This window comes from Solanum lycopersicum, chromosome 4 (genome assembly GCF_036512215.1).
Source record: "Solanum lycopersicum chromosome 4, SLM_r2.1".
Taxonomy (NCBI): Eukaryota; Viridiplantae; Streptophyta; class Magnoliopsida; order Solanales; family Solanaceae; genus Solanum; species Solanum lycopersicum.
The window spans coordinates 59,891,491-59,918,112 of record NC_090803.1 but is presented as its reverse complement, the minus strand read 5'-3'; the positions used below and the strand labels follow the sequence as shown (position 1 = coordinate 59,918,112).

General features: G+C 36.0%; 1 protein-coding gene across 2 annotated transcripts; it reads right to left on the bottom strand.

Moving 5' to 3' along the window:
* Positions 1–1,106: 1,106 nt before the first annotated feature.
* LOC101266933 (exocyst complex component SEC5A) lies at positions 1,107–25,712 on the bottom strand. 2 transcript variants are annotated; one of them, XM_010321784.4, is made up of 21 exons: positions 24,877–25,712; positions 24,129–24,280; positions 23,945–24,039; positions 20,005–20,199; positions 19,793–19,920; positions 19,511–19,669; positions 18,775–18,879; positions 16,039–16,113; positions 12,257–12,394; positions 11,977–12,168; positions 10,025–10,168; positions 8,289–8,415; positions 8,005–8,215; positions 5,395–5,510; positions 5,084–5,315; positions 4,618–4,711; positions 2,797–2,874; positions 2,667–2,723; positions 2,367–2,516; positions 1,853–2,068; positions 1,107–1,660 (listed from the first exon to the last, which is right to left on the bottom strand). In XM_010321784.4, exons 1-21 carry the CDS (start codon positions 25,309–25,311, stop codon positions 1,439–1,441), a joined length of 3,321 nt encoding a protein of 1,106 aa, XP_010320086.2. In that variant the 5' UTR covers positions 25,312–25,712; the 3' UTR covers positions 1,107–1,438. The 2 variants fall into 2 exon arrangements, with proteins under 2 accessions (XP_010320086.2, XP_019069144.2); XM_019213599.3 differs by having other exon boundaries at positions 10,025–10,159.
* Positions 25,713–26,622: the final 910 nt, after the last annotated feature.

Here is a 26,622-nt window from a genome sequence, read left to right as displayed (position 1 = left end):
TGAGACATGGTTGTGGTAAGAGGATGATGTACTATTTTCGAGGGTCGTATCGCGCGCCGCGATGGATATTATATTTCGAGGGACGTATCGCGCGCCACGAAGGTTACTATTTATCGAGGGTCGTGTCGTGCGCCGCGACAGATGCATGGACAGATATGTCCCCCATGGGTCCCGGACTGAGAGACAGCGGGTGTGTATCGTTAAGAAAGACATGCATCACGATATTTGACATTGCATCTCATGGCATTGCACATTTTATTATTGATGAACTTGAACATGTGTTTTGCTGATCTTGTGACTGTTTCTCTGTGAAGTTTGTGATTGTTGAATGTTGAGTTGTTATTGAGAATGTGTAAACTGATAGAGTGTGGTTATTGAGTGGTGTGTTTGGTAAACTGTTAGGCTGTAGCGTGGAGGTTTAGATAGGGTGTAAGGAGTACTCGTATTTTGTTCACTTAACTTGTGTTTAGAGGTTTGCTTGTTGGGTACCGCGTGGTTTGGTACTCACCCCTTGCTTCTACAAATTTTTGTAGGATACGAGCCTGGATCTTCGTGATACCTGTCATTCTTTTCGTTTCCAAGGCATCTTGTGGAGGATTGTGAGGTAGCTGCTTGCCATCTCAGCGAACTTTCCTACTCCAATTTATGACTTTGTTTTTACTTGAAAGACAACTTCATTTTAGACTTCTATTTTATTTCAACTCTAATATTTATATTAGAGGCTTGTGTACGTGACAACCTGATTTTGGGGATTGGATTAATATGACTTGGTTTCATAATAGGAATTGTTGTTGGATTGTCATTTACTTCCGCACTTTGTTAGATATTTGGTTTTAGGCTGACTTGTCTTGGTGGGATAAGACGAGTGCCATCACACCCATTTTTGGGTCGTGACACAACGTTTCTTGCTTGTTACGATGAATATTTACCAGTTCGGCTCTTCTCTATTTCCATTGTCTCTATTACGCATAGCATGAATTAAAAATGGTTAAAGATTGAACCAAACCATGATACTGTAAAATGGAATGTTCAAGATAATCCAATTTTTTGAACTAGTAATTGCATTGTGAAGTTTAGTCTCGACAATCAAAAGTAACTACAACATCTGCCCAAACCAGATATTCAATTAATAACCAAACTGAAGTTTATGTGAACAAATTCATACAAGGCAAAATTATCCAAAATGCAACAAGATACAAAAATTTTATTCTGACTGTAGACAATGAAAAATTGAATAAAAACAGTGAAATGGTCTTTTGACAAAAAAACTTTCCCAATTCTCTACACATATATGAATGAATTTCAAATGAGGTTGGCGATGGTTTCATTATCAGCAAAAGCGCCTTTCTTCTGACAAGAGAATGTATGAATGGCTAAAATACAACAACTGCACAAACATTACAGGAGAAAAACTGACAGAAGAGAAAATCAAACTAACTTATCTACGTCTGGGCCTGGAAAAACTCGGGGAACCAATATGTTGTGATCCCCTAAAATTTCTACTTGGAGAGTCCACAGATCCTCTTAAAGAGGCATGTGCTGCCTTTGCTGATTCTGGAACAGAATCCAGGGGAGTTGATTCCACAAAGCATGCTGTATTGAGTCTAGTCCTCTCAAGTTCAGATTGAAGTAACTCAGAACTATACTGCTGGGCAAGAGCCTGAAAAATAAGATACAATTGGAATGTACGGTGACGGACAGCATTGTAGCCAGTTAAAGCAGCAAAATTGCAGGGTGGATTTAGACATCACAAACAATATTCATATACTTAAGAACGATTAGAATGTCAGCAAAAAGCATATGAAAAAGAAACTCGGAAAATAAAAGATAACAGAGAGCAAGTGTTACTCACAATCAGGTCATCGGGTGATACAGTCATCCCTTGCTGCCGGTCATCCAGAAACACATCATCACTTCCACGTGTTGGCCGGCGGTTGTGAGTTGGAGTTTCAGTAGAATCAGCAACACATTCAGTTGCTTTATCTAAGAGGGCCCCTTGTAATGTTTTAAACGACTCCCTTGCTTCATGTGTAAAATATGGATTCAATATGGTCTCGAAGTAATCCAACTGCACATTTAGCCCCCACAAACTATTAGAAAGAAGTGTATGAACATGACATCGAATCTACCTACTTGTTCCAAAACCTTTTGGTCACAACTTAATATAGCACCTCAGGAAACCAAAAGCACTCAAAAAGCAAATGCAAAGCATCAACCATTATAGCAGAAACTTAAAAGCATGGAAAAATGTCCTACAAAGTGCAAGTTAACTGAAAATCACAACAGAACAGTGTCAAGTTTTAGCTTTTTAGTATGTTATCATTAGTTTTCATTATATACTTAACAATCAGAGAATACAAATTCACCTCAAGCATAAGCTGGCAAAAGCCATTCGCATCTAATGCTCTAAGATCTCTGTCTTGATTTTCATGGAAAAGACTCAGGAAAGTATCTATTAGTCCTTCAACAAGTATACCAAGCGTCTTTTCCAGTAGAGGCTTACAACCAGCGAAGACCTGTGAAGAGAAAGCAGTATTACAAAGAAGACCAAATTAATAAGGAATTGTAAGAATAAACCAGATCGCAAAGAAACAATCATTCGTAAAAGGTACAGAAATATAGTTCTAAAGCAACAACATGCCCATAAAACAACCGGTAAATTTTACCTCTGCATGTACAGCTACTAGAGTGTGTAGCAATTCCACAGCAGCATCTCGCACACCCTGCAAGCCATAGAAGGTCATTTAACATTCAAAGGTTAAAACACACTAAGTTGATGGAAGCATCTTTTCTCACCGTAACTGCTGGTGCAGCACCCCATTGTACTCCACCATCCAAGAAATAGTTTATAGCTGCTGTTCTAATTAAATTTGTCTGACAAATAGACACCAAAAAATAGTAGTTATGGAACCATTATCTAAGAAGTATGCAGTGTAGTCAAAGGCGCGCTTTAAGCCCTGAAGTGAGCCTCAACACGTGTTGAACGCTTCGTCTTGCTTTATGTGCGCTTCAGTGTCCTCATCAAGGTTCTAAGGCAGACTTTTCCTTGCGAATGAGCCTCTTCTGAAGTGACACTAAACAATATAATTTACTTTATCATTATATTTTTTAGTTTCTTTGGTCCTATATTTTGTTATTCATGTTTATAATTATTAGTCTTGGACTAAACATACATATTTGTATTTTTTTTTCTCCCTTTGCACCTTTTCTCATTAAAGCATATGCTTTATTTGCACTTTGCGCTTAAAGCCACAACATATCTTAGAGCTTTTTTGCGCTGTTCCCTTTGATAACACTGGAAGTATAAATATTCTTCATTTTTTTCATTAAAGAATGTACAACAAATATCAAGCACAGCATATTTTTTGAGAAAGATCAAGCATAACATATTAATGTTTTGGGGATATTTTATCACCACCACGAGAGAGCAACTTATATATCATCTAACTACCTGTCTCGATTATATGGGATTAAATGGGTAAGGGGTGGAGGCTGAAAGCGACTTATTGGCTATTTGGTGGGGTGTCCTTAATGACACCAAAGAGTTCTTGTTCTTTTTTTATTTGTAGAAGTAGCAAAGATTTTATCAAGAACAAGTAGGGGAAGACCCATATTCGACAGATACCATGATAGGAAAATACAACAATATTGGTTTCAACAAAGTTCAGCCAATATCTACAAATGTATCCAGGTGTGCTCCCGACAAAAACGTCTACAGAACAAAAGGTAGACATTTTATAGCAATGTCTTAACCTTCTAGAAAAGCAGGATAACAACAGCATACCCAGTTGTAATCCCAGAAGTGTAATGTGGGGAAGGTAGGATGTATACAGAGCTTACCCCTCCCGTTCTGGGGTAAGAGAGACTCTTTCCAGTAGACCCTCGGCTCAAAAGAAGTGTATTCAAAGCAGGAGAAGTAAAATAAGGAATACTATTGAAAGGGGATTGGAAATACTGTAGAAGAACATTTGCACAATACAGCTTTTGATTCTGGGAAGGCTAGATAAGGTATGTGTGCCCTTATCAGACCCCATCTGTGGGAATCAAAATGTTCAACCAGAGTAGATAGGCGGACATCAGGAAACTCAGAGTGTACACTATTTATGACACGACCAAGTGTATACACCATGATAACCTCCAATGGATATTGATCCAAAGCATTTCGAAACTCTTAATTTATTTTATCCTAGGAGTTTTGTTTTGATATAAACATTTTCTAAATGATTTCGGAACATTACTCACAGGAATAACCTATTTTTATATATTTTTAATAAAAAAATTCTCGCTGGGTATGTTGTACTCTGAAAAGGTATGTGCACAAGCCATTTATATGAAAGCCTGAAACTTATATCTGTAGAATTGATAATATGTGCATTGTGCGACATGTCTGTTGTAAACTGCAACTATTAGTCATTCAAGAATTTCTCAATTCTCTACACAAAATAGCGTCTCCTTTTTAGAATCTTCCAGGTAAAAGTTGGTACAACGGTTTAAAAGTAAATGGAAGGCCTGAGATGTCTAAATGATAGGTGAGCAATGGAAATAATATAACCAAATTGAATGATCTCATATATGGTAAAAATTCTTGGCACAGAATAGACCTGAACTTAGTCATACCTTTGCAAAAGTGTACTGTTCAAGGACCTTCTCTTCAAGCCTCGCGAAAGATATAACCAACTCTCGGATATCACTGTCCTCTTCATCCTTACTCCTAAAGCAGATATAATAATGACATGATGTTTGGACTAACATTTGGCAACTTAACAAAAGTTGTCTAGTCAAGGGGGAAAAGGCCTAGGAAAAGATAGTTGTCTATGGGCATTACTGGTTTGCACATTTTGTAATTCCAATACATGTTAGAAATTTGGAAATCCCAGCAACTAAGTGGGATAGATTTAAGAATTCTATTTTGTTATATTAGTAACATCATGCAGAATGAAATTCAAGGTGTTGCATAGAAGAGTTGGTTCCTAAGGGCTTTACTAGTTCGCACAATTTTAGTTGCTGGGATTTTCCAAATTTCTCGCATATATTGGAGCAAAGAAACCATTGAAGTGCTTTTAACTTAATAGTATTTTTGTACCTATTCTGCATCCAAATTTCTTTGTATTTGCAGTACAATTCACGAGCAAGCTCATCTTTACAATATCCAATATTACTTAAAACCATCAGCAGCTGTAGCTGCGGATCAACAATACTTCCTGGCAGTGGTTCAGATGTTTTTTCTTCTACTTCAAGATATCCATTCTGAAAATATGGACTTTCTCTGTTGGATTTATTCAGGTTACGCTGACCTCCAATTTGCTCCAGGTGACCTAATTATCAGGGTAAACAATTTGAATCACCCTCGAAGTTTTTCAGCTGCAGATGATAAGGTATCAGCTTCATACTTACCAGCAAAATTCAGCAAACAATTCAACAAGGCTAGTCTAACAGATTCCTGGATTCCTTGAAGCTGCACGTATATTTCTTCCGACTTCATGGCCTCATTCTGCAAAGACTCTATCATTCTGGAAAGGATAAAAGCAGAGCTAATGAAAATGCAAGAACCGAACAAAGTCGAACCCGCTGAAACTCTCACCAAAAGTAACATACTAGTTCTCTGACAGCCTAAAATACACTGTCAATACAGCTCAGAACAAGAAGAGTTTGATCGATTTCCTTGTAACTTTAACCAATAGGGAGGTGCTGTGCTTAAAGTGAATGGCAATTGACACGAATAAGTCTTTGACATGTTACATGTATCGATTGGTCAGGTAAGATACAACGCAAATCAGATAAAGGGACCCATAGCATGGACATAGATACAAGTGTCGTGCAAGAGACACTGAGGAAAAACAAAATCTCAATATTAACTTCCATTTGATATTGTTCTTTCTGCAATGCAACACAATAAATACATAACTCTCTTGAGGATATAGATGGGAGGTGTTGGAGGATCAACTTCTTAGCTAAGAGCTTGCATGTCTTCCTAAACATGAAGGATTTTTGGGGACTTGGGGTGCTTTTAGCAACCTCGGGATCATCGGTCCATCCATCTCTATTAAATTATTCTATCATTAAGAGCAGACAAATACACCTCAACTCTATTCTAAATGATTAGCAGTATCCATCTCCCATAGTTTGAGCCCTCAGATGCTTCCATCTTATCTTATTCACATTTCAGTAGGTGACTCCTTTCCTGCAACGTCCATCTGCTAAATATAAATAACAGCTAACATGAACAAATATACAATCCTTTTGGTTTCTCCTTATACAAGATTTTGTTACTGAACTATATTGCTTTACTCATATTTTCACCAAATTCATATTCTCTTTCCTCACCCCTCAACATATCTCAGAAATTTCCCTTAGCCTCTTCTATTAAGAAAATACTCCACTTAAATCAAGATATATATATATATATATATATATATATATATATATATAGAGAGAGAGAGAGAGAGCTTAATTTCCATCATAGTTGAGAAGACCTAGAAAAATTCAAGTCCTTAGTACATTAGCTTAACAAACTATGTAATTCTTTTGCAAGAATATTTGAGGGATATTTTGTTCCCTCACACTCATCTGATGAGGTTTTTAGTTACTAAGCTCCAAGACTTGATCAAAGCTGGAAACATAAGGTTCAAGGAAGTAGCACCTTGCTGACACTTGCCAGTGAATGGTGTAAAGGGACAAGTGCAGAACCAGTTAATTCTAAAATCACCTTGAATTTAGTACATAATAAGTGGGTTGCAACCTCGATATGGCCACATCTCTATCTCGAGCCAGTGTTGTCAAAGACGTGCTTAAGCCCTGAAGCGAGGCTCAAAATGTGTATAGCTCTTCACCTCACTTTATGTGCGCTTCAATGTCGTCATAAAGGTTCTAACACATAGTTTTCCTTGTCAATGAGCCTCTTTTGAAGAGGTGACACTAAACAATTGATATTTCACTTTATCTTAATCTTTTTCCAATTTCTTTGTCATATATTTTGCATTCATGCTTTTATAATTATGTCTCAAACTAAACAAATATATTTGTAATTTTTCTCCCTTGGTTCCTTTTTTCATTAAAGTCCATGCTTTATTTGTGCTTAAAGTCCCAATGGACCTTTGAGATTTTTTGCGCTTAAAGTCCCAACGGACCTTAGAGTTTCTTTGCGCTTTACGCCTTTGATAACACTGTCCTCGAGGGATCCTAGAGAAAGTAGAATTAGTCATCTCCAGCTTAAACTCTTCTTAGTGACATCTATTCTAACTAGCGAAATTTGCTTTCTATCCAAAAGAATAAGCCTAACAAATTGTTACAACTGTAACAAAATCTTCCTAAGATAAGTCAGAGGCACCATTGACTAAAATTTAATTTTTTTGATAAAATAAAAGGTTTTCACCTGTATATAAGTGGTGTATAAATGTCGGACACAGTTACCTGGTACCTACTGCTGGTGGGAGGCGGCAGTTATCCCGTGGAATTAGTCAAGGTGCGCAAAAGTTGGCCCAGACACCACGCACCAAAAAAAAAAAAGTGGTGTATAGATGTAGTGAACTTAGACAGAATTTTGAGTTTAGAAGTTCAGACTTCATATGCAAGGCCACAAATGACCTTTGGTTGAGTGAGTTTTTAAGGGCTTATAGCTTCTAAAGGCAACGAGAGTTTGATAACTCCATCAAATTTCCTCATTCAAGTGGCACAAGTAGCATTTTACAAATCCAGGCCAAGGCTAAAATAACAGCAAATTATCACTTATCTACTCTTTCTTAAGTCACATACCAATCCTAAAGTCTTACAAACTCTAGTCTGAATCACTTCCGAGTGTCAAAGCTTATCATTCATTTTTTTGACAAGTAACATCAAAACAATTAGTAAAAAATGAAGGAAAAATGTCAAAGCATCAACCAGGTTACATGATGAGACAGAATCTAACAACCAAGGCTGTTCAACTTACTGCCATATGTAGGGAGCTAACAAGAAACTAGTGTTTCTTGTATAAATATGTACAGTATTAACACCTCTACAACTTACACATTGATCTGATCCATTGCAGATGTGATAATTGAACGGAAAGCCAAAGGCAATGAAGAAATGGTATATGGAGATCTATTCCTTTGTAAAATAGATACTGCGACCCAGGATTCATCTTTTGATATCTCTTCAACTGTAGACCGCATCCATGAACAGAGCCTCAATATGTAAACTTTTGAGACCTCACACTGAAGTGTTCGCAATGCTGCAACTGGTGTGAAGAAATAAAAAGTTTAGATACCTCTCATTTACAATAGTCTAAGCAACTCGAATAACTTATGTACCAGCAGTTGAAGGAGCTGATTCTTTCGCTTCAAAAGCTTGACATGCTTTGGTTATCTCCTTTATGGCAGCACTCATGTATGGGCCAAGAATATTTGATTCTTCAAGATCCCCAAATGCATTCTGGACCTGTGAGTGTCATTTGAATACTCAGATACATTATAGAAGAAGCAACACATACATAGAAATCATAAAATGTTACACCTCTTTCACCCTGGAGACATACAAATCAATTGCAAAGTCAAGCTGCAAATATTTTTTTTGAATATGCCAAAACAAGATTGATAACAGAAAGATAAACTATAAGGGGTCGTTTGGTAGCGTATATTTTTAAAAAAATCCTGCATTAGCCTTGTTTATTGTGTATTACTAGTACCTTGATTGGTACCATTCACATTAAGGTGTGTATTGCTAATACCATGGATTTCTAGGTATTAGCAATGCAATGCTTTTAATGCATGCATTAACTCAATTAAAGACCCAATTGCCCCTCTATAACTTTTTTACATCTCTTCCACCGTAAATAATTTATTTTTAATACAATGCATTATATTCTTAATGCATCAAACCAAACAATGCATAAATATAATCTATGTATAATTAATGCAAGCATAGCATTACTAATACACTCTACCAAACGACCCCTAATAGTACAATTTGCTATTTAATGTTAAAGAATGTGGAAACTTAAAAGGCACAAAGACAACAAACTTAAGAGAAGAGCTTAAGTGGTTGTTAAACATATACATCATAAGACAGGGGCTCTGTTTGGATTCAAGGGATTTCATGCTGTGGCAACAAGAATTTGCTTCCTCACCTGGAAGTTCTTGTATTTTGATTATATCTGAGAGATGTATCTTTTTAATCATTAATGATTTTGAGTTTCACATTAATTCATTTTTTCATCAAAAGGGGAAAGGATAACAAGGATATTTTCAGGACAATACACCCGTAACATCTCGAACAGCAGGTGGTTATCCTTGCATTGCGTACCTACTACCTATAGCAATATAGAGGTGTACCTCTCACTCTGTACACTACAGAGGTGGACTACTCATGTTGTGTTTCTTGGTTTTATTACTTCAAATTTTCAGTAAGAAGACTACCGGACAAGCTTTCTATCCTATCCACCCTATGAGTAAATTCTCTCTCAACAAAGCTGAGAGAACTAAACTTAATTTAATTAAACCATAACTTGGTCATACAACAAAGCACAATAGATCAACTAGAACAAAAATTGATCCACTTCTATGGTAGAGAAGGAAAGACAAATTGATAGGTCCCAGCTCCAATGGGAAGTTTAATCATAATGAGATTTGTCACAGTAATTTTACTATCTAAAAGAAGAAAAGGATATGGAGTACAATTGGAGTGGTCTTCATGATTAGATTTGTCACTATAAATAACTCAAAAAAAGAGGATTCCATCTATGCTCTGTGTCTTTTGTGTGGCGCTGGCATGCTGCCACAGAAAACATATTAGTGACCTCAATAAAACCCCTCACCAGCAAAAATAAACAGAACAAAAGAAGTAAATATGCAGCCAGGCTCAATACTCATTAATTGAAATGCAAAAGTTTTGAAAGTGACGGTCAAATTCTCTTCTTTTTTGGCAGGACAAGTTTGGAAGTGGAGACAATTCCTATAACCATAAATAGAAGACAACTACGTACACAACTACTCAAACTTAACATAACCATCCTTACTTTAATCTCCTACCATCAAGATTGGACATTTACCTTGGATTCATAAGCTGATATAGTACTGCGCACCATCCCAGCAACTTCATCAAGAGAATGATTTGAGTACTTCCCATCTCCTGCTTTTTCTTCACGTTTATTCGCAGAGGCACTCACATTTGAATCAGAGGACACCTGAGAAGACTAACAGAACCAGGAGAAAGGGCCATGAAATCAAAGCAATTAGCAGATGGAAATAAATAACAAAAATCGAGAGACGAGACTGCACTTTTTTATACCATGGTCACCAAATATGGGAGCGAAATATCTACTAAAGGACAAAAGAGTGGTAAATTAGCTACTTACGAACCACCCCCACCCCCCACCCCCCCAAAAAAAAAAAAACAATATAGCAGATTAGCCTCTATTCCCAGGAAGCTAAGAATTCAAGTTGCTGATATGTGTTGGTGGGGCCTGGGAATAATGGAGTATTTTCTGTGAAGTTCTCCTACGAGAAACTTTTGGTTAGGGAGGAACATGTTTTTCCATGTCGCAGTATGGATTCCAAAGGTGCTGAGGAAGGTGAGCTTTTTCACTTAGCTAGCTTCTAGGGGGGATGATTTTGACAACAAAAAAATCTTAGAAAGCAGAAGGTTTTCTATTTCAGAAGGTCTTTCATGTGTAAGAAGGCAGGCGAGGACATGGATCATCTTCTTCTTCTATTTGCGGTTGATTATGAGAATGAGACTCTAAAGAGATATGTTAAGGTGGTTTGGCACTCCATTCTATACCCCTTGTATATGATTGTTCATGGTCATGTCTATGAATGAAAATACTTTTACTTGACCTGGGAAAAGAAGTGGCACAATCACTAATTTGGGGGCAAGATTTTTTTTTCCCAATCAGTAAGCAAAAAAAACAGACACCAGCAAAACCCAATATAAAGATAGTGCAGGACAGTAACAAACTTTATCTTCGGGAAATCAAAGTTATTTCTTTGACTACACTCTTACCCAAAAAGCTTATATTTTGACTATAAAAATTGTCATTTAGAGTACCTTTAATTTAGTTTTCAACTGGGTAAATATTTTAAGAGATCGATGTCCATATTTACACTGAGAATTACACAAGTTCATCCCTGTAATCTGACCACCAAATTCTTTTGGGACCGTGGGAGAATCTTTACTTCTGAAATAGCATCTAAAGAAAGAAAATGCTTCCTCTTTCTGTCTATCAAATTGGGTTTTGACATGTTTTAACATAACAAGAGAAAATACACACAAAGGGCACATACAGATGTTACTTTGTCATTCAGATAACTCTAAATACCAAACCAGTGAAGTGGATGCTTTCAATTTCCAACTAATGCAATAAACGCTACTTCACATCTACAGAGATCACAGAGAATGATGGTTCTATTAGTCAAAGTTAACACGAAACATTTAATCTTTGTCACCACTGCAGCAAGTGACTAAAGCCCAGATCTGGGCTAAGAAGACTTATATTAGCAGAGCACTTCTAAACTGGCTGTTTTCAAACTCCATGCATTTTCTCTACTCTCAGACAATAAAGAGCTTAATCAGACACTTGTAAAATCAACTGACCTGGTTAACATTGGGAAGGAAAAATACTAGAATTACTTCTAAACCTTATACCAAAAGATGTATTTTAAAATGTGTTATTCTTCCGACTCTATAACTGTGCAAATCAAGTAAACAGGTAAGCAAAAGAATGTCCGTGATTATGTTTCTACTACTACTACTACTATTATTATTAGTATTAGTATTAGTATCTTCTCTTTTTTTTTTGTGAAAAATAGATTTACAGCCCCAAAAAGTAACAAGGGCAAGATGCAAATTAGCTGTTCTTTTCTGAGACTGAACCAAACAAAAAAACACAACAAAAGCTCTCAGGTCCTCATTGAATTTGTGAATTATCAGAAAATATTTGCTTATATATCCTGGGTTTTGCACCAGCCTATATAAAGTATACTGGGCAGATTAATTAATTACCTTTGCGAATTTTTCACTGAGAACTGCAACAGCTACTCTCCAAAAGACAGGTACATGATAGATAATTACAGCAGTCAACCTCCTTATATAACTTCCTCTGAGAGCATCAACCTTTTCACCAGTGAATTCCACTTGTTGTGAGTCACCCATCAGATATGTATTTTCAATTGAATCAGAGTAAGCAGCATCTGGCTGATGATCATTTGGGACAAAAATTAGTTATTAGTTTAAAGTACAGTCAATTATCAATATTTTTTTTAGAAAACACAGTTGGGCTTACAGTATTGTTCAAATCTTGCTGAATATGCCTCCATTTTGCATCAGATAAAGCTCTTTCACGCATCTCAGTCCGAAAATTTTCCATTCTTGCTTCATGATCCAAAGTGCATTTTTCAAGCAAGCCTCGGATTCTGTGGTTCTGTCAAATGGACAACAAAGAGGACATTGCAGAATTTATATCCCATCACGAAATAAGGAAATAATTTTCTTTTTGAGGATTAGTAATGTTGTATACTTCAGCATTGAGGATGCTGGCCACCATCAGAAACAAGTTACGAAGCAAGTAGACTCCAGCTTTACAAAGCTCCTAGAAATTCTACTAACTCCACTATTTCCTCTATACAATTCTGTTTACACCAAAAAAATAAAGTCTCCAGGCAATTCCATTGGACTGATCTGATTTTGTCTTCAAAACACCTTCCATTTCTCTCTCTCCAGACTGACCACCATATGCAAGAGGGTATTATCGTACACCATTTTTTCTGACTTTTACTCCCCCCGCTTTTCATCCAACTCCTCATTAGATCGGCTGTATGTTCAGGCATTGTCCACACTGTCTTTGTGAGACTGAAAAACATGTTCCACAATTGGGCAGTGAATTTACAGTGTAGGAACAAGTGATTGTTTGTCTCCCTAGTCTCATTGCACAAAAAAGTCACCACAACTCTCCCCTTCTTTAGTAACACTTCATGAGTAAGACATGCCTTTCTTACCACTAGCCATGTGAAACATTTCACTATGCAGAAGAGAGACTGAAATAATTACCATATCATTTGCCTCGATTAAGGAGAACAAAGTGCCAAATATCCTCTATGCAGAAGAGAGAGGGTTTCACAACCAACCATGGGTTTTCTGTTTTTATCGGACTATAGCAATCAAAATCCAATCTTTTTTTCTCTCAAAGTACATGATGCACATGCAACCCCCAAAACCCTCCTTTTTTTGACAAAGGTAAGAGCTTATATTAAATCACAAAAAAGGCTGTCAAACCAGTATTTGCAGGAGTAATAGAAGACAAAAACTATTACCCCCATCCCCAACCTTCTTCAGATAACTAATGTTCTCTGCCTATCAAAGAATGTACATCTGACGCTGCAGCATTCACAAAAAAATAACAAACATACTACATTAATACTCTCTATTCCAGTTCGTACAGCATTGTGGGGATGTTCTAAAATGTCCGCCTCCATTCATCACTAAAATTATTCTATACAACTTTCACTACTTCTTTCTTCTTTTTCTTTTTTGAGCAGGAACTTTCACAACTTTTAAGAATTAAAATCCTCAACTTTATATACTATACTATTTTAAACATTTATGTCGAATTAACTTTTTATGAGGTAATTGGATTAAAAGGCATCAAAAAGATGCAAGAGAGTTACAAAGTAAAACAGGTGATAACTCCCGTTAATACCCCCAAAAAAAAAGAGTAAGATCTGGGAGTTAAAACTACAGCAAAAACTCAAGGCTATCAGGCCATTGAAAGGGAACTAATGAAATCTAAAAGGGAAATTACATCAACGTATGATTATTGTTCTAATGTTTCCGTCCCCTCCCGATAGTCAATACTTCATCCATTTCATTTATGGATCTCACTTTCCTTTTTAATATGTTCAAAAGAATGTCATTTTCTATATTTAGTAATTCTAACTTCTCACATGGCACTTTTGGGACCACAAGATTCAAAGGGCATTTTGATACGTTATAAACATCTTTTGTTTAAGACTATGAGATTCAAAATCTTCCTTTCTTAAAGTCTGTGTGCAGTCAAACTAAGACAAATTGAAAAGGAGGAAGTAATATTATATTATTTCAATTTTTATTTTTTTGAGAAGGTAACATTGTGTATATTCATAGGAACCAGAGCTTGGGTTGCACTAAACCATAAACATATTTTCAAATTTTTGTTTTGACAAGGAATATATTTTCAAAACTAATATCCTAAACTCTGCAACAAGTAAAATTAGCAAAGATACAATGAAATGAAAAGCGTATGCAGTCAAAAAATGAAAACAAGTTACGAGTTTCCTCACGAACAGCATTGCAATCTATCTCCAACAACAGGCCTTTCTTCTTCTCTTATTTGATAATTGCTTCCAAAATTCTCCATTTTCTTGCTGATCTGTAGATATACTTTAGGGTTCAACTTTTCTCTATGGTTTCTTTGTTCTTTACGAAAACCGTGGTGCTTGGATCAGCTTACCTGCACCTCGATTACTTCCCCAGGTACCTTCTACCTCCCCCACCAGCACAAGTGTCGGGTAACTCTATTCACTAAGGCTTGGACCTTTTTTTTCGATGATCTTTTTTATGACCAGTCATGAAAAACTAAAGACCAATTAGCTAGGATCTATCAAGACATTGTGACTAATCTAATGTTTCTAGTATGTGGCAGATTCCATATCGCTATAACAACGGGCTTGTTATAATTTCCTGGGTGATCTTCACGTCATGATTTACCTTTTGAAATTGAGCTGGGCCTAGTCTGTTTTTGTACATGGTCCCAAAGTCAAACTCAACCTTATTCTTGATTCACTTAATGTTGGGCTAGTGGATGCTCCACATGTCTAGGTTTAAGCATGCGACGGAAGGAGTGTTAGGTTAGAAAACAGACATTGGCCCTAACTTAACCCAAAAGCCAACTCAGGAGGTGAGGATAGTCCAAGACTATCTAAAGAGATAATCACCTATTCCCATCAACCAATGTAGGACATCATAACATCTTTCCCACCCTCTCGCATGACCAGGCCTAAACATCTAGTGTGTGTGGAGAAGGGGTGTTAGGTTAAAGAAACTGGACATTGGCCCTAACGCCAACCCCAAAAGCTAGTGCATCAAGTAAAAATTGTCCAAGATTATATAAGGAGACAACAACCTAACCCATCAACCAATGTAGGACACCCTAACACCACCTCGAGCCTAGACATCTAGAGCATGGAAATTATAGCATGGATTTCTAACATTGAGAAAACAAAGAATATGAATAGGTCTTACTCCAATACTATGTAAAGAAAATGAAACTTGATCTAACATCCAAAGCTAGCTAAGACCATAAAAGGAGACAGCAGTTAGCACCTTTTGTGATTCTAACGACTCCATTCCACACACCCAAGATTGGACATCAGGAGTGTGGACTGCATAACATGAGAACCCAACATCACTTAACCAAGAATATGGAAGGGTTTGACTCAGATACTATGTTTTAAAAAAAGACCTTGAGCCTAACTGAATCAAATAAGCTAATTCTTTCTTTATAAGAGAGAAATCCCTGAGAACTAGTGGCACGTGGTTCAAAATTTGGTAGATAATGAGCCCCCACTTTCATCCTTCTCCACTTAACAATCAAGTAATATCTGTTGCAGAATTCGAAATAGTGATTAATGCCTAACCCAATCATCACCCATTACAACCTTACCACTAGACCAAAGCCCTGGAGCCAATACGGAGAGCTTGATTATGAGGTAAGAGTTGTCTAAATCACCAAAGGAGACCACTCATACCATCAATAAATCAACATGGATCCTAATAGATTCAAACAGTGGGTTCTATCTAAAGTTAAAGAAACATGAAACAGCTATGAGTTCAATCAATGGATGAAGCATACGAAACTCATAGTGGAGTTACCAGTTGGTATAAAAACCTCATGAAGTAATATGATATCCTATTTTATCGATCTTTTGTTTCTATTATTAGTATCATTAGGTTTTATGATTAATAAAAATTATTTCAAAATAAAAACAAAGAACAAAATAGAAACCATTTGTTGGACCTTAGAGTCCTCACCTGTATATTCAAATAGTGCCATACAGGATCTGATTCAGGCTCCAACTCCAACAAGAGTCTCACATTATTTTCAAGCTGCATAAAGCATTAAAAGTCATATATGAGTAGCAAGTATTTATAGAAAAATATTTTAAATTTTTCTTGAACGTTACAATCTAAAGTGTCTGTTAGATGGTTGCACACAAACGCACAGGGCCATAATTCAAGTGCAAATAAGTAAATAAAATTGCAAGGAAGACATCGATTGGAACTGTTTGGTTTACTCTCAGTAATCTGATAATTAAGAACTGACAGGCATTGATATAAGCAATTTCACCCTTTTTTAGCATGGAGTATCACATTTTCTCTTCATATATATAGTGAGATATCCAGCCATTTGTATAGAAGTTCATTTATCACACTGCAAAAGCAGTTTCATCAACACTGCAGACTGCCATCAATTTATCAGGCTACTTGTCTACTTATATAAGACATTTGATAGATGATATAGGCAATTTGTAATAGACAACATACACTAAAGCTCTTTGTATGGGACATGTCAACCCCTCAATAAATTGTAATTTGAGGCTGTTAAACTCTAACTTTGCTGACTCCAAACAATGTTCTTACTACTGTTGTTATTTGCATTGGGTTTTCTTTTAATTTGTACTTCCTTGTTACTTCTTCTGCTCTTTATTTTTTACTGTGTTCAGATTTTCGCATCTCACAATGAAAAAAAGAAAATATATACCCAGCAAAATGTCAAGGCAGTGTTTCATATTCTTCAGTTGAAAGAATATCTCGAGGATTTGTATGACAGAGTAATCCGTAGTCCATCTTCCTAAATAATACGAACTATTTTTTTATCAAGCTGGGGAAAACGACAAGGATGATTATGCCATGAGCCTTTTACATACTTCTCAAAGGGAGTGAGCACCAGGAGAACGTTGAGACGCCATCAAATTAGAGAACTCTCACAGTTAAGTTCCTTTATTATTCATATTTACATCCTTTGCTTCGTAAATAAATACTGTATTTTTAATTTCTATAGAAATGTATGAAAATATGTTAGAGATAATAAAGAACAAAAGGTTCTTTCGAGCACATGTCGTCAATCTACTATAAAAAGAACAAGTCATAAATCTTTTGAGTCTATTATACACAGTTCGAAGTTTGAACATCTCACTGGATACAACAGTAACTGAAAGATCACCCCACCCCCACCCCCCAAAAGACTTCCTGCCCTGACCTGTTACCATCCCTACACCGATTCCAACAAGTTTTCTGAGGCCAGAGAGAAAGACTAGGCAAAGCTATTTACAGCTAAGGAAGCTCACTCAGTAAATTAACCAGTTATATACAATTATAAGCAATTTTATAAAATAACCCCAATCAAGTTCCGCAACAGTACACAATACCCCAAAATCATTGTGAACACAAGACACTATATAACAGGAAAATGTTTGAGGCATTTCGCTCCTATCACAACTTACTTACTATTAACAAGAAAAAAACAAGTATTAACTAGGCTAGACCAGTGCTGTCAAAGGCGTGCTAAAAAACACGCTTAAGCGTTGAAGCGAGGCTCAAAACATGTTGAGCACTTTGGTCTGCTTAATGTGCACTTCAGTGTCTGTTGTCAAGGCTCCAAGGTGAAGTGTTTCCTGAAGAGACAACACTACAGAAATGATATTTCGCTTAATCGTAAGAAAAAACTCAATTTCTTTGTCCATATATTTGTTTTCATGCTTATAATTATTACTCTTGGACTAAACATGTATTTTGTGTTTTTTCTCCAGGTGCCCTGTTTTCCATTAAAGCCCACATTTTATTTGCGCTTATCACTCCAACAAACCGTTAAGACCTTTTTGCGCTTTTTGCTTTAGATAACACTAGGCTAGACACAAGTGGAGGGTGATACTATGCATCCTGTCACCAGCATCTCCTTAATGCTGAAGAATACACCATTACCATTTTCCATAAAAAAAAGGTACTACGCATCCTTGCAGATAACAAATAGGTTTCTTGCATTAGAGTCTAATGGTAGGTTACCCTTTTAGTAATATGTGATCTCCATTAATCCCAAAATAGGTAGATAAAATGGGTATGAGACAAGTAGTCAAATAGAATAGAATGGCTTCAATAGCTGACTGGTTACTAAAACAAATGTGGATGTCCGATAGAAAGGAGGGGGGTTAGAAAAGTTAGTTGGAAGGTCCAAGGACAATTTCCAAATCTACATACTGAAAGTTCAGAATTTTTTTTATTTTTTAACTATAACCGTGCAGTTCAGGCCAGCTTGAGCGCACTTCGTCTAATTCCAAAGGATACTTGTCACTTCCCACCAACAACAAGTATCAGTAACTCTAGCCTTTGTACAAAGGCTAGAACAGATGGGAAGAAATCACCTAGGCCACACCCTTGGGTGCAAGAAAGCTCAGAATATGATTTCATATTTTCAAGTATAGCAGGCGAAGAGTTTTGAGATCTTTTGCCTTTCAACAATTCAAGTGTATACAGTATTAGATAGCATTCCTTGTGGACATGTAGAGAACCAAACAGTCTACCGTAATGTCCTAATCATGCATCGTCATAATTTTTAACTTTTTGATTATGCTGCTCAGACTCTTCAAAAATGCCAACATGTGTACGTTGTTGAATTCTCAAAAGGTGGTGCATTTTTGAAGAACCCGACATGGCATTAAAAGTGAATAGTCCGCACAACTTAGCTTTTTAATGTTGGTAACTGTAACTTACATTTGTTAGGTCAATCTGAGGATCTTCCAGAGACTTGTAAAGCTTGCCTTTAAACTCTTGCATAACTCTTTCAACCTCCTCAAGTACACGCTTCAAAATTCCAACCTGAAGGAAAGACATTCAATCAAGAGTGAGTAACACAGATAAGGCAAAAACTATGAAGAAATGCGAATAAGTACTCAATTCAGGTCAGACACGACCAAAAAAGATTAAGCATCCGTCAATTATTGACCCCAAAATGCAAAGGAACATATAAGTTATAACAACGTCAAATTGCGCCTGACAATAATTAAATCAAAACTAAGCCATAAAAGTGTTAATCAGCTTGACTAATCAGAACAGATTCAGATGCAGAGGATGTCCAAAGCACCTAAAATACTTTTCTTAACAATTAAATACAATGTGTCATTAACAAAGCATCAGGACGCGGTCGCACCTGTTCATTAAACAAATTGTTAGGGAAAAAGCAAAATCATCTATCGCTTAAATAGGAGAAGCTTCTGCAAAACATTCCTAGACTACAATATATTATGATAGGATCCAAGCATAATCAAACTGGTAGAACAAAGTATAACGACTATAAAACCAATTAACAAGTCAAGGAAATATAAAGGCTAACCACAGGGGGGGTATACAAATGAACACATCAAAACTCTATATACCATTGTCATGTGGAGGATAATGCATTCAACACAAAGCATATGTTAATTTACAGCATTAACTAGGTCATCCATACATGAGAAGGAAGAACGATTGACTTTGCTTTCCTGTACTCCCTGACAGCCAGGTCATATTCACCAGTACTAATGCTATGACGAATCGTGCTGGGCAAGTTAAATAGTGTTCGGAACCTTTGCAGCATTCCTTGAACAGATCTTATTTTCTCAGCTTGAGCCTGCACAATAATGATTACACTCACAAAAGGTTAAAAAAATAAAAAAACAGAAGTAAAAAACCACTCACAGATCAAAAAATTTACTAGAAGTATCCGTAAATAAATAAAGAACACGCTACCTACTTGTCTTTCGAATAGTGGCCCAAAAGCACGATTAGCAATTGAACTGACTCCTTCGATACAATTAAATAAGTGAGAAGTTCCAGAACCTTCAGGGTCTTCCTCAATCCGCCTTAATTTTGATTCAATATCTACAGCAAAAACATTGATGACAAACTAAAAGTTCCTATCATAAATGAAAGTAACACCAAAATCCTACAGGACGCGTAGCTCACCATCAATTGTTGTTTTGCAGGACACAAAGCAGTCAAAATTTTCTTTAACCAACTGTTTCCTCTGCAGGGTACGTCCTTTAAGATCAGTCTTCACAGCAAGAGCACCTGATTCTAACTCAGACGCGCTGGTGTCTTGGTGAATTCGACAAAGAAACAACTTCGGGTCGAATTTCTCAGAGAAGTAATTCAACCTCTCTGCAAGATTAGATATGAACTTGTTAGAAAACGAGTGCAGAAGAATAGGAAAGGGATAGGTGATATAGACTGAACATTCCATTTTACATGATCGACGAGAGTCGAGAGAGAAAGTATGCCCCCAGGGCTTTGATCTGGTGGTAAGAGGGTAAGAGCACAGCGCGCAATGTGTGGGTTAGACGTACATCAGAGGTTTGAACTCCACCACAGACAAAAGCCTAATATTTAAGGGGAAGGGTAAAGGGATGTGTCAATTATCCACTGGGTTTTGAACCATGCGCCACCTGGATCTCGGGGATTCCTTGGTTATCTTCTGAATAGATTGAGTTTAACGCTTTTTGAAATGATGGTTAATTAGACAGCCTATCAAGTGTTTGTTGCAAATATTTCTCGGTGATTAAAAAAAAGTTCAGAGAGAAAAATATACACAACACATTCTTCTACCACATGTTTCGTTTATAAAGGTCAATAACTTATGTGGGATATGGGGATGAAATATCCCTTCTCTTTACATGTCCCCTTATCTAATCATCAAACCTTACAAGTATCCACATTACTCTATTTAAGTTAAGTTTTCATAGTATTCTGCTAAGTTGTTCGGACTCCGATGCAGGAGTCCAATACGGGTGCAAATCTAGAGGTTGGATCCTTCATGATCTAATTTTTAAAATCGAGGGATATAGATCCGTGTATGGATATGGGTGCGGGGATTCACCTAAAAATAATTAAAATATCTAAAAAATAGAGTAATAAAACCTAAATTATAAGATATTATGTAGAGAACTAGATGAGAATCCAGGAACAAGATTAAAGGAAACATAGTGACATAGAAATATTTATATAAAAGGTATTCTATTTTCTTCAATTTCACCTTAACTTTCCTATTGATTATACAAATCATTAAAACTGTCTCGATTTTCCCAATTGATTTTGGTCAAAGTACCCAAAATAGGTTGACCAAATCAGACACAAGTGGGCCACCAACGGTGAAGAGTCCGAGCAACTTAAGTATTTTGTATGACCAATTTAAGTGTCCTTACTTGAAATTCTAAGAAATTGCTTATGTACGCTTGCTATAAATAAATCAAATATCCATAGTATAGTCACATTTGTATATGTGAGGGCATTGTCCATATAGTCATAAGATAAACAGAGAACTAGCTCTTGAATATCTAAGTATCATGTTAAGGAAACAAATTGTTGTAGAGAGAATCTACTTGGATAGCTTAATGATCTTTTTGTAGTTCACTCTATAGGCTTTTAAGGCAATATATAACAAGTTACCCTTAATGATGGGAGTGTATTCGAAGGTTTTACTTGACACACCCGCGCGACGTGATCATTATATTGAGCCTGAAGATTGTGCCATACCCGCCCTTATGGCATCATTTGCATTTGGAGTCAGCTAGAATGTCATATAGTAGTTGAGTCAGCTAGAATGTCATATAGTAGTTGCACCCGATTCGAGTCAATATGTGGCACATATGGCCTGCCGACAGACCCTCATAGTGAGCCCACAAAGGGGTATTACAGTATATGCATAAAAACATAGAGATAAACTTTGGGAAACTCGTGTCTTGCAGTTGACCTGGATCGTCTTTGACAAGCCTTCACATTATCATTTATAGTAGAAATAGTTGAAGTACTTAACTTAGGTAAACTATAGATGTTATATATAACGAACGCTTCTTTGGAGTTTGGATGTCAGAGGCGAAGCCACGTTGTACGAAAGGGTTTCACCCGAAACCCCTTCGGAGAAAAATTATATTAATTATATATGGTTAAAATAAATTTTTATGTATATATAGTGGATGTCTAACCCCCCCTCGGCTACTTCGTGTGTCTATTTCTACAGATTTTGAACCCACTTATTTGAAAATTCTGGCTCCATCACTGTTGGATGTTATGTGCTGAACTTATCAAGTTGGTGCATGTGTTACAGTTTCATATCATATATCTACTCCTTATATGCTCATAATTCTTTCGATTAGACATTTGGTTCATATGAGCTTTATATCTATCTACCTGTTATTTTTTCTACTTTACATGCTAGTACATGTTGTAATTTTTTGGCCAGATACTTTAAGGCATATATATATATACATATATATATATATATACATATACATATATATATACATATATATATATATAGCATGTGTTGGTTATTCCGCTTGCTTTAAGCTTATAACTTCAGGCATGACATAGCTTATTTGTGGAGCATGATGTTCATACAATTCTTGTCCGCCCTTTCTTTTGGGGCGTGACAAGTAGAGAGAAAAATATACACAACACATTCTTCTTTTTCCTCTTATCATTAGAGAATGATGCACTAATTTATGCATGCACTTTCATGTGGACACAATGAGGCCCCATCATATGTCTATTACTAAGGAGTCATTTGGTTTAATTTCAAGTTATGTTGGAACTAGTTATGATTGAGATAAATTATGATGGGATAAGTTATGATAAGATTATTTTTTATTGAGTGTTTGGTTTGTTGTATTCAAAATAATAAATTTGAAAAACAATTTATTTATTTACAAAAATGCCCTTCATGAATGTACAATGTGATGTATAAAAAGGGTTTAAAGACTTATTTTTGTCATTTACTTATTTTATCCGGGGATAAGTTATCCTAGGATTACTATACCACCCAAGGGGAGGAATAACTTATCCCGGTACTAATTATTAATCCCGGGATAAGTTATCCCGGACTTGCCAACCAAACAACAAATTAGATGGCACTATAATTTAATCTCAAGCCTATTTGGTATTATCCTTCACACCAAACAACTCCTAAGAGTGAAAATTCATCACTTTAAACTGTAAAGTAACAAACGAGTCGCAACCTGGTAGCTCTTTCTACAACGTCCTACAATTAGCAATTTAGTGATGGTAGGTTCCTCATTTACCATACAGATGTTATTCTCAAAAATAATGTCTTAGATACTTTACACTACAAAAGTTATCACATGGGATTAGGTATTGATAAATTTAACATTACATTATAGACCTTTTCTTTGGTAAATACCAAGATAGAGGTCAATTTTTAGCAATGTCCAAAACAAACTCACACATGAGTACGTCAAGCAATTCTTTGCTGCAGTAACCATTATCTCTTTAAGCTTATCTAATTGGTCTGATACATCCTTAGAGAACATAAATATATTGCAGTGCAACAACATCGAAAGTAACTTCATGATAGCAATCCAAGCTTCACATGCTTACTCACACAACAAAGCGGTGTATTTCATAGTAGACAAGGACAAGTCATTTCCCTACGGCTCAATCACAAAGGCAATGAGACTTTGTAAAAGATCCGTAGGAAAACAGAGCCCCCTCCCCAATATGAATCTCAGTCCTGATTTACAGAATGCCACAAAAATGAATGGAGGTGGAGATAAAGTAAACCACTACAGACCTAAAGGGTAATCACAACACAAGCTCATCACATATCACAAATAAGATCCTCATTATCAAAACAACAAGCATCACCAAATACAGGAGCATAGAGATGCAATATCATTCAATCCACTAAGTCTTGTAATGGAGTTCAAACTTCATATTTACCACTACGTTTATACATACACCGGATAACCATGACTTTGAATGGGCTCACAAAAATTCTTTCTCCCCTTGTCCCAGATAAAGCTAACCACATATATGGTCCAAGGAAAATAATGAACAAAGAGGGACAAGACAGCATTTTAGAATCAAATAATTTGGTGGCAGAAGTAAATACCTCGAACATTGGGGTCTAAATGATCTCTGTCGCCTATGGATGGGGAACTTGATATGTTCTCACTAATTAACCTTAATGTTCTGTTGTCAACTATCCTGTCAACAAGAAAACAGCATCCCAATTAGCACAAGTATCAAGAGAAAGCAGTCTGTGAAACCAGTTTTTTAACCATGAACAGAAGTACCCCAATTTTAGAGGATCGACGCATTCCATGCCACGAGGAAAAGACTGCAAATTATTAAGATCCTTTTTTGGGACTGCTGTCTTCTCCTGCTCAGGCTTTTGAGTGGTTGCAACCACTCTTGCCTCCCTCATCTCACGAACCCTGCGTCTTAGCTGCACGATATTCAATCTATGAATCTCTTTATCTATTCAAGCATGTTTAATAATCAATAATTGTGCAGAAACAGAAACACCAAGAACAAAATAACCAACACAAATACATATAGCTCCTTATGATTATGGTTCAGTAAGATAAATAATTTTGCATAGAGCTCCATATTGATATGACAAGACCATAATAACTAAGACTGGTTTCCTTAAATGAACAATCCAAGCATAAGTGAATTTCAATAATTATTCAGAAGCAAAATGAGTAATCATAGAGTAAACAGACATATAAAAAGAACATTACTATAGATATGTGCAAACAGGTTATCAATTGAAGCAAATTTTTTTATTGTATACTTAAAACAGAGTTGCTAAAAAGTTAGGCTCAGGCATTGATTCAGTGCAAGCACTAATTCGGCAAAGTATGCACCTTTTTCCTTATAGGCTCTACTTTAAAAGAGGAGAACTAAAAATGAACAGTTCCTCAAAAATTATCAGTACTAGAAATGCCTGGCATTACGGGGAACTTGCTCAGACAAATATCAACCATCAGTAAGAATGAGTCCACAGAATAGTAGCAGCATCAGTCAACATAGACATACCTCAGATTCATCAACACGTTTCCAGGAATCAGGTTCGCCTCCATCCCACAATCCATCATCCTCCCGTCCAGCTCTTCCCCCACCACTAACCACCCGATTCCTCGACCCAAACCCGCGATCCTTGGACGAATCCTCATCACCAGATGATATACTCAGCATCTCGATTTCCGAGTCATCATCATCCTCCACAGTTTTCCTCTGGTTACTACTACTCTTATTACTTGTCTTCTGCATCGCGGCGGCAATATTAGGGTTCTTCCTCTCCGACGTAGCACCAGCAGCAACTCTCAAATTAGGCTGCGACGGCGGCTGAACGAAGTTTCGAACTGGTTTTGAAGGTTGCTTCGATGGTTTCTGGTAATTAATATTGCGTTGTGCTTGCTCCTGTAATGCGATCTGTAAGAGCTCGTCTTCGTCGTCAGTGTCGGTTGACATTATTTATAGTATTTGAAGATTATTAAAGTATACTATTCTCGTGAAAAAAATTAAAAATGGAGTGTGTTTGAATTTTTGGGATCTGTGGGTTGAGAATTGTGATGATTAGTTTAATTTTATTTGTTGTTGGTTAATACAAAGGTGAAATGTACAGGGGAAGAAGGAGGGTAGAAGGAGAGAGAGAATCGGGTGTGTTGGAATTTTACAACTTTCGTCCTATTTTCGACGGAGCGGAACATTCATCTACGGCTGAAATTGCTAAATGCTAATCTTCTAGGAGTGATCATACTAAATGCTTGTCATTTTGAAATAGTCGAATTCTAGTATAATTTTCTTTAATCAAATTTGGTATGAAGATGTAGAAAAATTTAAATTATTAATAAAGTAAATAATATATTTAACAGTTTTATAAGTTTCAACTACATATTTAGTGTAACATTTTTATCTTATTTTTTGTTCAAGAGTTCATACTTTACATAAATATGTCTGTCATTTATGAATATGTACATATTATAATATTAATATTTAAGGGCGAATTTATATTACGTGAAGGGGTTATCAAAAATTTTATTATATATATCAATGCTATCTATTATTAGTAGAAGTCTAATACACACTGGTTCACATTTTGAATTTTGAATCGCGAGTTCAATCCTATATCTATAAGCCAACGACATAATTTATTTATATATACAATAATTAATTTTAAGCTTACTTTCTATAAATATCGAAACTACTAGACAAAGATTACGCCACTATCAATATTTCTTCATTCATATCTCTGATGCTGCTCTAATTGATTCATATCACAAATTGTCATTCTTTTATATTTGTCCAGTTTTTTCAGTTATTTTTTATTGTTTCTATTTTTTACTAACTTCATAAAACAAAATACAATTTATTTATAAAAAGTACTTAAAAAATCTATAGCCAAAAGCACCCTTTTTTTTTTTTGAATAAATAAAGAGAATTCCTAAGCCTTCCATGTTTTAGTGCAACATGTATGATTGAACAATATTATTGGCGTTCCTGTTCAAGTGCACATACTATTTCTTTTTTCTACATTTATGCTTCAGGAAAAAGAAAAAAAAAAGACATTTTCATTTAATAAGCTTATATGGTCATCCAACCATGTCTAACAAGCATTCCTGATTATCTCTAGTTAAAAACATAATTTTCATTAATGATCGTGACAATTTTAAATTTAAAAAAAAAAACAATTTAAAAAATTAATCAATAGATTTAGCCTATCCTGAATTCAATTCATAATTTATCCAACTCACTTAAAATTAATAGAATAAGAAATAAATA